The 13,515-nt window shown below is 41.2% G+C and overlaps 1 protein-coding gene across 2 annotated transcripts in view; it reads left to right on the top strand.

Annotated features, from left to right (window-relative positions):
• The window catches only part of LOC133653503 (FERM domain-containing protein 4B-like), a 53,853-nt gene extending 40,702 nt beyond the window's left edge, over positions 1-13,151 (top strand). The window contains exons 17-24 of one of the 2 annotated variants that reach the window (XM_062052845.1): positions 1,964-2,192; positions 2,271-2,324; positions 2,413-2,554; positions 2,697-2,864; positions 2,983-3,752; positions 5,025-5,163; positions 7,625-7,750; positions 11,162-13,151. In XM_062052845.1, the coding sequence (XP_061908829.1) occupies positions 1,964-2,192; positions 2,271-2,324; positions 2,413-2,554; positions 2,697-2,864; positions 2,983-3,752; positions 5,025-5,163; positions 7,625-7,748 (1,626 nt within the window). In that variant the 3' untranslated portion in view covers positions 7,749-7,750; positions 11,162-13,151. The remainder of the gene's footprint in view (positions 1-1,963; positions 2,193-2,270; positions 2,325-2,412; positions 2,555-2,696; positions 2,865-2,982; positions 3,753-5,024; positions 5,164-7,624; positions 7,751-11,161) is intronic. The other variant, XM_062052846.1, reaches the window with a different exon arrangement.
• Positions 13,152-13,515: the final 364 nt, after the last annotated feature.

Here is a 13,515-nt window from a genome sequence, read left to right as displayed (position 1 = left end):
ACTATAAAAAGAAAAAATTATGTTGTTTGGACACTATTTTTTGGGGAAAAGGTTTCGCCACCATATAAAGTTAAAGGCCTACTGAAAGCCACTACTACCGACCACGCAGTCTGATAGTTTATATATCAATGATGAAATCTTACCATTGCAACACATGCCAATACGGCCGGGTTAACTTATAAAGTGACATTTAAAACTTCCCGGGAAATATCCGGCTGAAACGTCGCGGTATGATGACGTATGCGCGTGACGAAGTCAGAGTAACGGAAGTTATGGTACCCGTAGAATCCTATACAAAAAGCTCTGTTTTCATTTCATAATTCCACAGTATTCTAGACATCTTTTGCAATTTGTTTAATGAACAATGAAGGCTGCAAAGAAGACAGCTGTAGGTGGGATCGGTGTATTAGCAGCGGACTACAGCAACACAACCAGCTAGCCGCCGACCTCACCTTGACTTCCTACGTCTCCGGGCCGCCAAACGCATCGGGTGAAGTCCTTTCGTCCTTCTGCCGATCGCTGGAACGCAGGTGAGCACGGGTGTTGATGAGTAGATGAGGGCTGGCTGGCGTAGGTGGAGAGCTAATGTTTTTAGCATAGCTCTGTGAGGTCCCGTTGCTAAGTTGCTAAGTTGGCTTCAATGGCGTCGTTAGCACAGCATTGTTAACCTTCGCCAGCCTGGAAAGCATTAACCGTGTATTTACATGTCCACGGTTTAATAGTATTGTTGATTTTCTATCTATCCTTCCAGTCAGGGGTTTATTTTTTTGTTTCTTTATGCAGTTAAAGCACGATGCTATCACGTTAGCTCGTAGCTAAAGCATTTCGCCGATGTATTGTCGTGGAGATAAAAGGCACTGAATGTCCATTTCGCGTTCTCGACTCTCATTTTCAAGAGGATATAGTATCCGAGGTGGTTTAAAATACAAATCCGTGATCCACAATAAAAAAAGGACAGTGTGGAATCCAATGAGCCAGCTTGTACCTAAGTTACGGTCAGAGCGAAAAAAGATACGTCCATCACTGTCTCTCAAGTCCTTCACTGTAACGTTCCTCATCTACGAATCTTTCATCCTCGCTCAAATTAATGGGGTAATCATCACTTTCTCGGTCCGAATCTCTCTCGCTCCATTGTAAACAATGGGGAATTGTGAGGAATACTAGCTCCTGTGACGTCACGCTACTTCCGGTACAGGCAAGGCTTTTTTTTTATCAGCGAGCAAAAGTTGCGAACTTTATCGTCGATTTTCTCTACTAAATCCTTTCAGCAAAAATATGGCAATATCGCAAAATGATCAAGTATGACACATAGAATGGATCTGCTATTCCCGTTTGAATAAAAAAAAAATCATTTCAGTAGGCCTTTAAATGCTACGGTCATTTTAGAATTATGGCCGTAAATATGTCACAATGACCGCGTTCAAAGCTATTTTAAATGAACGATTATCTCTACGAGCTTGTGAATGGATGTGGCTGCCATGCTGGCAAACTGAATCAAAACTATTGCAAAGAATATGTTGACTCACGGCTGAATAAAAGTTTAGCAGAGACAAAGTAAAATTGTAGTCATGAGGTCATTCAGTCTATCAAAGTAGAACAAACACCTGTAGAGCACGACAACAACGATAATGATCAGCTTAACGTGACCGGTTGCCATAATCATGTGGCTCTCATAGTTGTTGTGGCCCCAAACAACAGCATAGAGTGTAACGTCAATGGTGTTAATATAATTTCAGTTTGTGAAAAAGGCATAATGAAAAGGGGACATTTTTGCATCCTTTAAAATGGAAATCTTGAAAAATGTGTGCTGTAATATGACCAAAACATACTACTAAGTGGAACCAGGATGAAGAGTTAATCATTGCTGCCTTTTACTTCCGCCAAGCATTAAGACAAGAACAACTTGTTTTCATTGCTGTTGGTTTGTGTTAGTTCTTATCTTTGTTTGCTGCTTCTGCTGCAGGATCCCTTCCTGAGAAATCTGGAGAGTAGATTTGCCCTTCAGCGGAAGATTGTTGAAGCGGCTAAAAAGCTGGCCAATGAGCCGGAGCTGGGTAAGACAGTCAAGAAGAAAAGGAGGAGAAACTGTTTGGATGCCATGCACAAACTCCAGCAGATAGAGGATGAAATGAACCAGTACAGAGTCAAGAAGGGGAAAAAGCCCACCCAGCGAGCCTCAATAATCATAGCAGGTATGCAGCTGATACAGTCAACACTTGAATGCTTCTGCTGTGTCCAGTTAGTGTGAGGCTGTTTTATCTTTTCTCCAGATGAACTCATGCAATCAGATTGTAGCTCCTTGTCCAGCCTTCCGCTGGAAGACGGTGAGTTTGCCAACACACATGCTTGTGCGCCTCATGATTCCGTCTGCAATAATGCAATGTTCAAATCATCCTGTTGGGTTGTTTACAGATGACTCAGATAGTGCCAGTCAGCGGCCACGGTCGAGGTCTGTGCAAGACTCCCCTCAGTTCAGCCCTTTGCGCTTGCTTGAGGCGGAATATGACGTGGACAGGCAAGCATCTCCAAGGGAAAATACCAAAAGCCACAACAGGTGAGCCGTATTCATACTTACTGAGCTGTTTTTGGAACCAAACCACAATCTATTTGGCTGTTATTGCTTTGTTGTATTTGAGTCCACTTTCTGTTGCTAGCCTTGCTTTTTAATAATCTTCCCCAATGCCAAAACCCTTTAGATTAGTTTTGGAAGGCCAAGAGGCTTTTCAAAACTACCACAATCCAAGAGAGGTCTCCTCCACCCACAGTAGTCCTTATAAAACCCTCCCCAGGCCTCCCAGAGACCCACGCAGCATGCCCCCCACACCTGTTATGACGCGCAATGCCTACAGCAGCAGCCAGCTCAGGTGTGGTCACAGCTCCCCAGCATCCTCAACACCGATTTTGGTTCTCCTTAAAACCCCTTACAAATGTTTCAGTATATTTATTACCAGTTTAACATTACAAGATGTGTCATCTTCCTAGGTCTGAAGGCTTGCCCCATGGCTTCAGGACTCGTAGTGGAAGTTTGGAGTCGCGGCTGAGGAAGGATGGAGACCTGGAGAAGCCTGTTTTCACCTTGTCACCAGCCCACCGCAGCAACAGCACAGAGGTGTTGGAGGATTGCTCTTCCTACACCAGTCAGTCCAGTTTGGACTTCTGCGAGGCAGGACATTCCCACTACAGTACGTTGGATTCACGAAACTCCACCATGCATCGTCTTCACCGCAACGTGGAAGTGTACGGAAACACAGGCAGCATGCCCAACCTGGTACAGCACCATTCTGGTTGTAGTTACGCCTGTGAGACCTCAGCGCATTATCCACCCAGTGCCTACTACGTCTCCGACTGCCCGTGTTCCGACATGGAGCCTTACCCTAACGGGGCTTACGTGTATGAGAATGATGTGGAAGGCCACTACAACGTCAACCCCTCTTATCAAGTGAACGGCTACCACGGACACGACAGATTTCGACACTATGGTTCTGACCGAAAAGACAGCCTTTCCCAGAATCCGTACGCAACTGTGAGACCGCCAAGGAACAGAGAGGGGCCCAGAAATGATCTTTTGGCCAAGAACATGCAAAAGGCCATGGTGGCGGAACATTTGAGGGGCTGGTATCATCGGAACCGGAGCCACAGGGAAGGCGGGAGGACAGGGTACGACTTTGACTGCGGCTCTCAGCTCAGCCTCGGATACCAGACCATGCCAGCGGCCTTCAGCCACTCCATCAGAACCACCTCTTTCTCATCCGGTGAGATTATACCCATTGGTAGTTTTCCAATCAGTGTCTGCATGAACACAAGTGTTTACAAAAAGGTTCCATTTGCAGCATATAATACCACTAGCCCTCATATCATCAGTGTTATTGTTGCTAGTCAAAAATTACTTTTATCAGGCTTGTAATTGGCTAAAAGATAATGAAAGCCTTTTAAACAATACTAAAGTAAATGGCAATTTTTTTCATCTATTCAGACAAATTCAATGTTCATCTTTCAAAAACTACAGTACGTACACTTACATTAAATTAAAAGATTGCAGATGTTACAGATCCTTTGTTTTTCAACACAAAGTGTAAAAGTAGACCTGTGATGATTTTTCTCTCTTCTGAGTTATAAATATTGATACAATGTTGGGTACTCCTGTTAAATAATGCCAAAGCGTCAAATCATAAGGTTCATGCATTTGAGCGTGAGCCTGCACGCAGTTGTGGATGCTTCGGTTCACACAGTTTTGTAGTCTTTTTTTTTTTTTAAGATTGGCACGTCACAGTGAGGTGGATGTACTTATTTCAACATTACGCAAAACTTGATATGGCTGTTACTGGCAGCCCTGCAAGTTTTTTATTTTCGTCTAATGCCCTCCCACTTGCTTTGATGTCTATGAAATAAATACTTCAGTGTTTATTTGTCTCTACAACATTTTACAAGGTACTGTTTTGTCGAGGTGGACCACAACCTAATAAGTTTAGGCGGGAAAAGACGGCATCATTGTGATATTTCTACTTGGTTTCCTGGAATGTACATAACAACACCGACGTGTGACATAAGTGCTGATAAAAGCAGCTTATCTAAATACAGTTCTGTGCAGGTGTGCCTAATAGTTGTGACTGGGTGAACCTGTATAATGTTTATGAAGTTTATTTTTGACCTTGTTAGGAAAATAAAAAATAGCGGTGACGTTCGTCTTCAAAATATATATTTAAACAGTGTACATTTTCAAAAGATATATTTAAATACTTTTTTTGCGGGGGGAGGGGTGGTTTCATTTTCAATCTGGAAACGCCTCCACAAACGAATGTCTTGCAGACGCATGCAGAAAGTAAGTTTTGAATGGGGACTATGGAGCAAAATGTACTTAAAATTTAGTTCAAATCATATCCAATACACATTATCTATACCACAAGGACGTGTTTTAAAAGTAGATTAAAATCATCTTTGGTGCGTGTGTGTATTTATAGCTGTGAAAACAATTTGCATAAGTTATGTTACAATGAAGCCTGCTTTTGGTTTGGTCTCACTTGCAGTGTCGTCAGTGGAGAGTGCAGGAAACTGGCGCAACCAGCTGGCGGTGGGCCTGTCTGAGTATGACACAGCTGACACACCTCAATTCTCTCAACATGCTGGTCGTCCTGCAACATACAACCGCAGTCCCACACACAACAGGTAAGGCGTAGTATTTTATTGTATTTTTTTTTTTTCGTTTAGGTGGGTACGCTTCTGTCAATTCCATAGAAATGAGAATTCCATGGAAATAAGGATACATGGAATGGTCAATGAGGTTCTTTTTATTCTCACCTCCAATACTAAGATTGAATGTTTACTTGCTCCTAAAATACCATATCGACAAACTGCACATTCAATGATGATTTCACTGATTTTCTTGTCTTTTTTTCTTTTTCAAATAAAATTAAGGCTGGTATCGGTGATACCGATCCAATAACAGTACTTTGTGCAAACAGCGAATATGTCTACTAAAATTTAAAAAGTTGTGTATTTCAAATAATAACATGTCTCATAGCATAAAGAATACAAGACCGTTATTTATTTATTTCAAACTCTGAAGTATACAGTATTGAGGTAGTGGCATGAATAACAATATATCCAAGCTATTAAAACAGAAACAACAGAACAAAATGATGCAAAGTACAATGGTTTTTCGAACCAGAAAAAAATATTTTTAGTATTATTAGGAAATACCATTAGCATAAAAACTATCCATCCATCTTCTTCCGCTTGGGGGTTAAATCACCAAAATGATTCCCGGGCGCGGCGCCGCTGCTGCCCACTGCTCCCCACTGCTCCCCAAGGGGATGGGTCAAATGCAGAGGACAAATTTCACCACATCTAGTGTGTGTGTGACAATCATTGGTACTTTAATCTTAATCTTATCCGAGGTCATTCACAAGTTACATGAACATGTTATCGTAAAAATACTGAATGTGTACTGTAAATAACACTCAATAAAAGCATCCATTATTGACACTTTGCCTCATTCTCAAGTTTAGTTACCGGTACTTTTTTTAACACTGTGTTCCTATTAATGATATACAATATCTCAAATAACTCAAGTATCAAAAGTATCGATATTTAGATATGAGAATCGATCTTACGGCATAAATATCTGGTATCAGTGGTATTAATATTTCAGTATGGACCCGCACATCACTTCTGTACATTGCTGCAACACCTTTATTCAGGCTCTCTTGGCTTGCCGCCATGTTCCACTAAGCAGTCATAGTTTGTCTCTTTAAGCTGCTCTCTTGAAAGCCCTGTCAGATCTGATTGGCCAGCCTGACCGTCTCCACAAACAAACCTTCAGCACGTCATGTAAATTAATTTTAGTAGAGATGTTCTATAACACAAAAAAAATTGTGTAACAAAGTCCTTGTTTTGCAGATCCTTGCTATTCACGAGGGTTAGGTTCCAAGATCCTCGGCAAGTGTAATGTAATGCAGGTGTGACCTGCCTCGTCTAGCCCTTGCTTCCGTTCCGGTCAGGGCTCAAACCTGGGTCTGATTGAGAGTGAGAGAGTCCGAGGCATCGAGCTAAAAACCCTAGCTGTCAACGTAATGTCCAGTTTATACTGTTAATGTGTTAGGGAGTGAGGTATACCAATGTACACTGTCTGGCCTCTGTCACAAATAAACCCATAAAGAGCCCTAAAAATGCCCATTTTTTATGCTCAAAACCCAATCATTTTCACCAATGTTCAATTCAGTTTTAAACAATAAACAACTATTTCAGATATACAGTATTATACCCACAAAACGTGCAGTTACACAACAGCACGTCTTGTCAAAGCATCTTCCTGCAAGAAAATGTTGAGTGAAGTGACTTAGGAGTCAGCACTTTGTGCCGGATTTACAGTATAGTTGCAGTACTCTTTTTTTTTTTGCGCTACCAAAATCAATTTATATTTAAGTTAGCATGCAAAACTTTTTTTTTAAACAATGTATAGCATAGAAAAGAAAACAAGTGTCACATTTGATACACAATTGCATGGAGCGTTGTCTTAATCGTAGCTCATACCTCAAAAAGAAAAGATCCTTCTTCTTATACACTAACATCTAAGAAGGAAGAACTTTACTGAAATTTTTTTTTTAATATACGGGTGTAGCTATTGATTATTTTAGTAATCGAGTATTCTATTGATTAGTTTGTTCGATTAATGAAATAATTGGATAAAACACACTTTTGAGCCTCGATGCGTATTTTAAGAAAAATAGTTGAAATAAATAATAAGTTTTTTGCTTGCCATAACCTTCATTCATTTTTAATATTGAAATTGCATTTTTAACATGAGTGTATTAATAATAAAAACACAAAACTCTCCACTGTTTGCCGACACACCACTGATTTAATGTGTGTGCTATTGCAGCGGACGCTTCTGCAACCATGTTCCAGGCACATCATGCGGTCTGGATTTGATATATTTCATTAGTTAGACTTGTTGTATAATTAAACGAAGCAACAAATGATAAAACAAAGTTTTTTTCTGATAAAATTAATCGTTGCAGCCCTATTTGACAAGCACTTGTAATGTGTTTATTTGACATGAAATATCTTGTATTTTCTTATCTGCCTCCACCAGTTCTTGTCCTCTGATTAATGCTCGTGTGTGCAGATGTTCTCCAGAAAGCAAAGTATCGAGGTCTGACACAAAGCCTAATAAATGTGAGTCAGTTGAGGTGGTTGGTGCTGAGGCCATTAGAATGGATGAAGCATCAGACAACCAGTCTAGCACTTAAGGGTGAGACCAAGCCGGTAGATTTTGTGTCGTGTTGCCACCACTCTTGTTCTTGTTCCATCTTCATCAGCGTGCTCATAATGAAACCATCCACCTTTTTGGGGTTGAAGGTTTTTTTGCATTACCATATCATTTTGATTCATGCATCCGCCCTGTGAATTTGGAAAAATGTCTCATTACGATGAACTATAATTACCACATATTGTGCCTTTTTTTGTGAGAATTGATATTATTGCTGCACAGACAACAAAAATGGGTGATGTATATATTTATTTAAAATGCTTATTCACAGCGATTCACTTTTTTCATCCTTATTCCAAAATTTAATAAATTCATGTTTGTCCTCACAATTCTACACACAATACCCCATAATGACAATGTAAAACGTTTTTTTTTAAAAAACATTTTGCAAACGTGTTAATAATAAAAAAACGTATATTTACATCAGTATTTGCAGCCTTTGCTCAATACTTTGTTGATTCACCTTTGGCAGCAATTATAGCCTCAAGTATTTTTGAATACGATGCCACAAGTTTGGCACACCTATCTTTGGGTAGTTTCACCCATTCCTCTTTGCCTATTCTTCTTTGCAGCACCTCTCAAGCTCCATCAGGTTGGATGGGAAGTGTTGGTTTTAATTTAGGATGTCTCTGTATATTGCTGTGTTCATCTTTCTTTCTATCCTGACTAGTCTTTCACTTCCTGATCACAGCATGATGCTGCCACCACCGTGCTTCACTGTAGGGATGGTATTGGCCTGGTGATGAGCGGTGCCTGGTTTCCTACAAACATGACACCTGGCATTCACGCCAAAGAGTTCCTCTTTGTCTCATCAGATCAAATAATTTTGTTTATCATGGTCTTAGAGTCTTTCAGGTGCATGTTGGCAAACTTTTATGAAGGAATGGCTTCCGTCTGGCCACTCTACCATACAGGCCTGATTGGTGGATTGCTGCAGAGATGGTTGTCCTCTAGAAGGTTCTCCTCTCCTCACTGACTAGACTAATATGAATGCATCAATGTACAGAGCCATCCTTGATAAAAAAAAAAAAAAAACACTTCCCATTTAATCTGATGGAGTTCGAGAGGTGCTGCAAAGAGGAATGGGTGAAACTGCCCAAAGATACACTATAGTGCCAAAAGTATTTGGCCACCTGCCTTGACTCACATATGAACTTGAAGTGCCATCCCATTCCTAACCCATATGGTTCAATATGATGTCGGTCCACCTTTTGCAGCTATTACAGCTTCAACTCTTCTGGGAAGGCTGTCCACAAGGTTGCGGAGTGTGTTTATAGGAATTTTCCACCATTCTTCCAAAAGCGCATTGGTGAGGTCACACACTGATGTTGGTCGAGGAGGCCTGGCTCTCAGTCTCTGTTCTAATTCATCCCAAAGGTGTTCTATCGGGTTCAGGTCAGGACTCTGTGCAGGCCAAGTTCATCCACACCAGACTCTGTCATCCATGTCTTTATGGACCTTGCTTTGTGCACTGGTGCACAGTCATGTTGGAAGAGGAAGGGGCCAGCTCCAAACTGTTCCCACAAGGTTGGGAGCATGAAATTGTCCGAAATGTTTTGGTATCTTGGAGCATTCAACGTTCATTTCACTGGAACTAAGGAGCCAAGCCCAACTCCTGAAAAACAACCCCACGCCATATTTCCTCCTCCACCAAATTTCACATTGTATGTGAATTGTATGTATTGTATGTACCGTTCTCCTGGCAACCTCCAAACCCAGAATATTTACGAGTTAGGAAATTTCACAACTGGATTTGTTGCACGGGTGGCATCCTACTACAGTTCCACGCTGGAAATCAGTGAGCTCCTGAGAGTGGCCCATTCTTTCACAAATATTTGTAGAAACAGTCTCCATTCCTAAGTGCTTGATTTCATACACCTGTGGCCGGGTCAAGTGATTAGAACACCTGATTCTCATCATTTGGATGGGTGGCCAAATACTTTTGGCAATATAGTGTAGGTGTGCCAAGCTCATGGCATCCTTAAAAAAAAGACAAAGGATCATCAACAAAGTATTGAGCAAAAGCTGTGAATACTTATGTACAAGTGATTTTTTAGTTTTAATACATTTGTCGAAATAAAAAAAAATACTTTTCACATTGTCATTATGGGGTATTGTGTGTAGAATGTTGAAGACTAACATGAAATTATTCCATTTTGGAATTGGAATTAGGTTGAAACATGACAAAATATTGAAAAAGTAAAGCGCTGTTAATACTTATTGAATGCACAGTAATACCATTTTTACTCTACTTTTTACCATCTACACCTAAGCGAACGTGGCAGTTTGTCTTAAAAAGGATTTTCTTTTTCACACCATTTTTTATTTCCAGGTTACCACCGAGTAACTCTGCATTAAAATCTGGGCACAATAAATTGTTTTCATCCATCCATCCATCCATTTTCTTCCGCTTATCCGAGGTTGGGTTGCGGGGGAAGCAGCTTAAGCAGGGAAGCCCAGACTTCCCTCTCCCCAGCCACTTCGTCCAGCTCTTCCCGGGGGATCCCGAGGAGTTCCCAGGCCAGCCGGGAGACATAGTCTTCCCAACGTGTCCTGGGTCTTCCCCGTGGCCTCCTACCAGTCGGACGTGCCCTAAACACCTCCCTAGGGAGGCGTTCGGGTGGCATCCTGACCAGATGCCCGAACCACCTCATCTGGCTCCTCTCGATGTGGAGGAGCAGCGGCTTTAATTTGAGCTCCCCCGAATGGCAGAGCTTCTCACCCTATCTCTAAGGGAGAGCCCCGCCACCCGGCGGAGGAAACTCATTTCGGCCGCTTGTACCCGTGATCTTGTCCTTTCGGTCATAACCCACAGCTCATGACCATAGGTGAGAATGGGAACGTAGATCGACCGGTAAATTGAGAGCTTTGCCTTCCGGCTCAGCTCATTGTTTTCAGTCTAATTGAAATACCTGTTGTGGTTTGAAATGTTCCTGCAACACGACTGTCACAAGTAATGGCATGCTGAATTTTCACTCCTTTATGCCTTGCTTATAAATCACCGTGTGCTTTCATCCTGATTTCCATCCATATTTTATCATAGCTCTGTGGATCTGTAATACAGTGGTGCCTCGACATGCAAGTTGAATTCATTCCGTCACAGCTCGTAATTCAAAATACTCTCATCTGAATCACTTTTCCCCATTGAAATGAATTGAAATGCCATTAATCCGAAACAGACCTTTTTTTTTTTTTTTGTTTCACTTTACTCGGACCATTGGTTGGGAAAAAGAAACGTTTGTCTATCTAGCTATAAGTCCGCTACAAGCTAATGCTAGCGAGCAAAACATATGCTAAGAGACAAAAAAAGGTACAAGGTGGGGCACTTGTAAATCGAGGTACCAGTGTAGTTGAGTTATTTAACATTTGATTGATTACTGCGTTTTCTTTCAGATTTCACCTTGGCGGCAGCTACATGAGCATCCAGTGAAAAGGACCAAAACACACTTTTGGAAAGACACAAAAAAGCCATGACCAGCAGCACATGAAGAGGATGACCTTTAAACAGAGACTTCCCCCCCACGACTAACCTCTGAACCCAGTGTGCCTTGGATTGGGAGGATTGTCAAGGCAAAACAGAATGTGTCTCACAACTAGGACATGTTGCGCAACCACACTGACTTAAATGTAGGATTTAAAGGCAAAATGTTTTTATAGTAAATCTAACTTAAATGTGAAGTAGCTGCTGTTACATTTCAGCGGTTTCATGAAAATACCCATCATGGGGAACTACATTTTTTTATTATTTTCCCCATTATCCACAATCCTTATGTGAGACAAGAAAACACATATTTCCCTTTTGTGCATTGTAAATCGTAAAAATAAAAAAAAATAGTAAAAGGCAACAAACACTGCAGGAAATGGAACTATGGTCTGTTCCCCCCTTTAAAAAAAACCTCCAATACTGTTTTATAAACATGCCACAAGTATGTAGGTAATGTAGTAACAGTCACATTCTTTATAACATGTAATATTTCTGGTATTTTGGTAATTTTAAGCATTAGTGTAAATTCTTTCTTGGGAACATTGAGTTCACTTAGAAACGGTCGTGTTCATTGCTATACGCTCTGTAAAATCAATGTCAACAACAACATGGATAGTACTTTTTAGACTTAGACTTCCTTTTATTGTCATTCATATTTGAACTTTACAGTACAGATAAGAACACAATTTTGTTGCATTAGCTCGTTGTAGTGCAGCATAAAAGAGCTATAAGGTGCAGATATAAATAAATATAATACTGTACAGATAAATATATTGCACTTTTTCATATGCATCCACGTTTATGGATGTATATTATATTGTCTTTATATTCCAGCGAGTTATTACGTTTTTGGGGAGGGGATTGAGGGAATTATTTTGATGCGTTCAAGAGTCTTATGGCCTGAGGGAAGAAGTTGTTACAGAACCTGGAGGTTCTGCTACAGAGGCTGCGGAACCTCTTTCTAGAGTCCAGCAGTGAAAACAGTCCTTGGTGGGGGTGGGAGGAGTCTCTGCAGATTTTCTGAGCCCTGGTCGGGCAGCGGCTTTTTGCGATTTCCTGGTTCTGAGGCAGAAGAGTCCTGTTGATCTTTTCCGCCATCCTCACCACTCTCTGCAGAGACTTCCAGTCTGAGGCACTGCAGGCTCCAGTCCAGACAGAGATGCAGTTGGTCAGTAGGCTCTCTATAGTGCGCCTGTAGAATGTGGTGAGAACGGGAGGAGGGAGCTGTACTTTTTTCACCCGACGCAAAAAGTGCATGCGCTGCTGAGCTCTTTTTACAAGAGCTCCGGTGTGTAGGGACCAGGTCATATTGTCAGTAATCTGCACCTCCAGGAACTTGGTGCTGCTTACGAACTCCACTGCTGTGCCGTTGACAAAGTCTGGAGTGTTGCTGGACTGGTGCCTCCTGAAGTCTACAATGATCTCCTTGGTCTTGTCGACGTTCAGGATCAGGTTGTTGGTTCTGCACCAGTCCATGTCGTTGTTGTCATGGATGAGCTTTTTTGTGTTTGTTACCAATAAGTGCAGTCTTTGTGAGAGCCCAGTGTTATTATTTAGCACTATTGCCAAACGTTACAAATAAAAATGTAAAACAATTACTTACAATTTCCGTTGATGGGATGTTGTATCTTTCAGCACTTGTGTTCTCCTTGAGCTGGTAAATTTAGAGTAACACTCAGTTATCCGATTTAATATGCTTCCTAGTGATGTTGTGGTGGTTAATGCTGCGTTCCATTTGTTGAGCGCCATATAGTATCAAGTTGGTAGCTTGTGGATTTTCAAAGTTAACCGACTTCTCGGCTTGTGTTCACATCCTTCTACTATACAGGAGAAGTCATGATTTATAATCTTGCATTCATTTTTCTTCACTCAAAGGCAGTACAGCAGCAGCATAAGCAGTTCAAGTTCCTCCTTTTGGTGGGTCGCAACCAACTTTGTAAGCAGCTAGGCGATGTGTCACAACGGCAGAAAAGTAGCTTGGTTAATATGCAGCTCACAACAGGTATGGAGCGTTGTTGGCGGTTTTTGGATGTTTTTTTTGGTGTTTTTTTTTACCTGCAGTGTTTGCCACCTCGTACTAGCAATTTTCAATATTTAGAAGGCACATAAAATAGAAAGGCTTGTGTGTTCTCTTAAATAGGGACTGTGGATAATGGGCAAAATTCCAAAAAAACGTGCAGTTTTCCATTTAAATGGATTCTGCAGATTGTGAAGGTGAATGCAACTTAATATGTTCGTTATAGCAGACTGTGTAGTCGATGAA

The sequence above is a fragment of the Entelurus aequoreus genome, linkage group LG07 (genome assembly GCF_033978785.1).
Source record: "Entelurus aequoreus isolate RoL-2023_Sb linkage group LG07, RoL_Eaeq_v1.1, whole genome shotgun sequence".
NCBI lineage: Eukaryota > Metazoa > Chordata > Actinopteri > Syngnathiformes > Syngnathidae > Entelurus > Entelurus aequoreus.
This window is presented reverse-complemented; position numbering and strand designations above follow the sequence as displayed.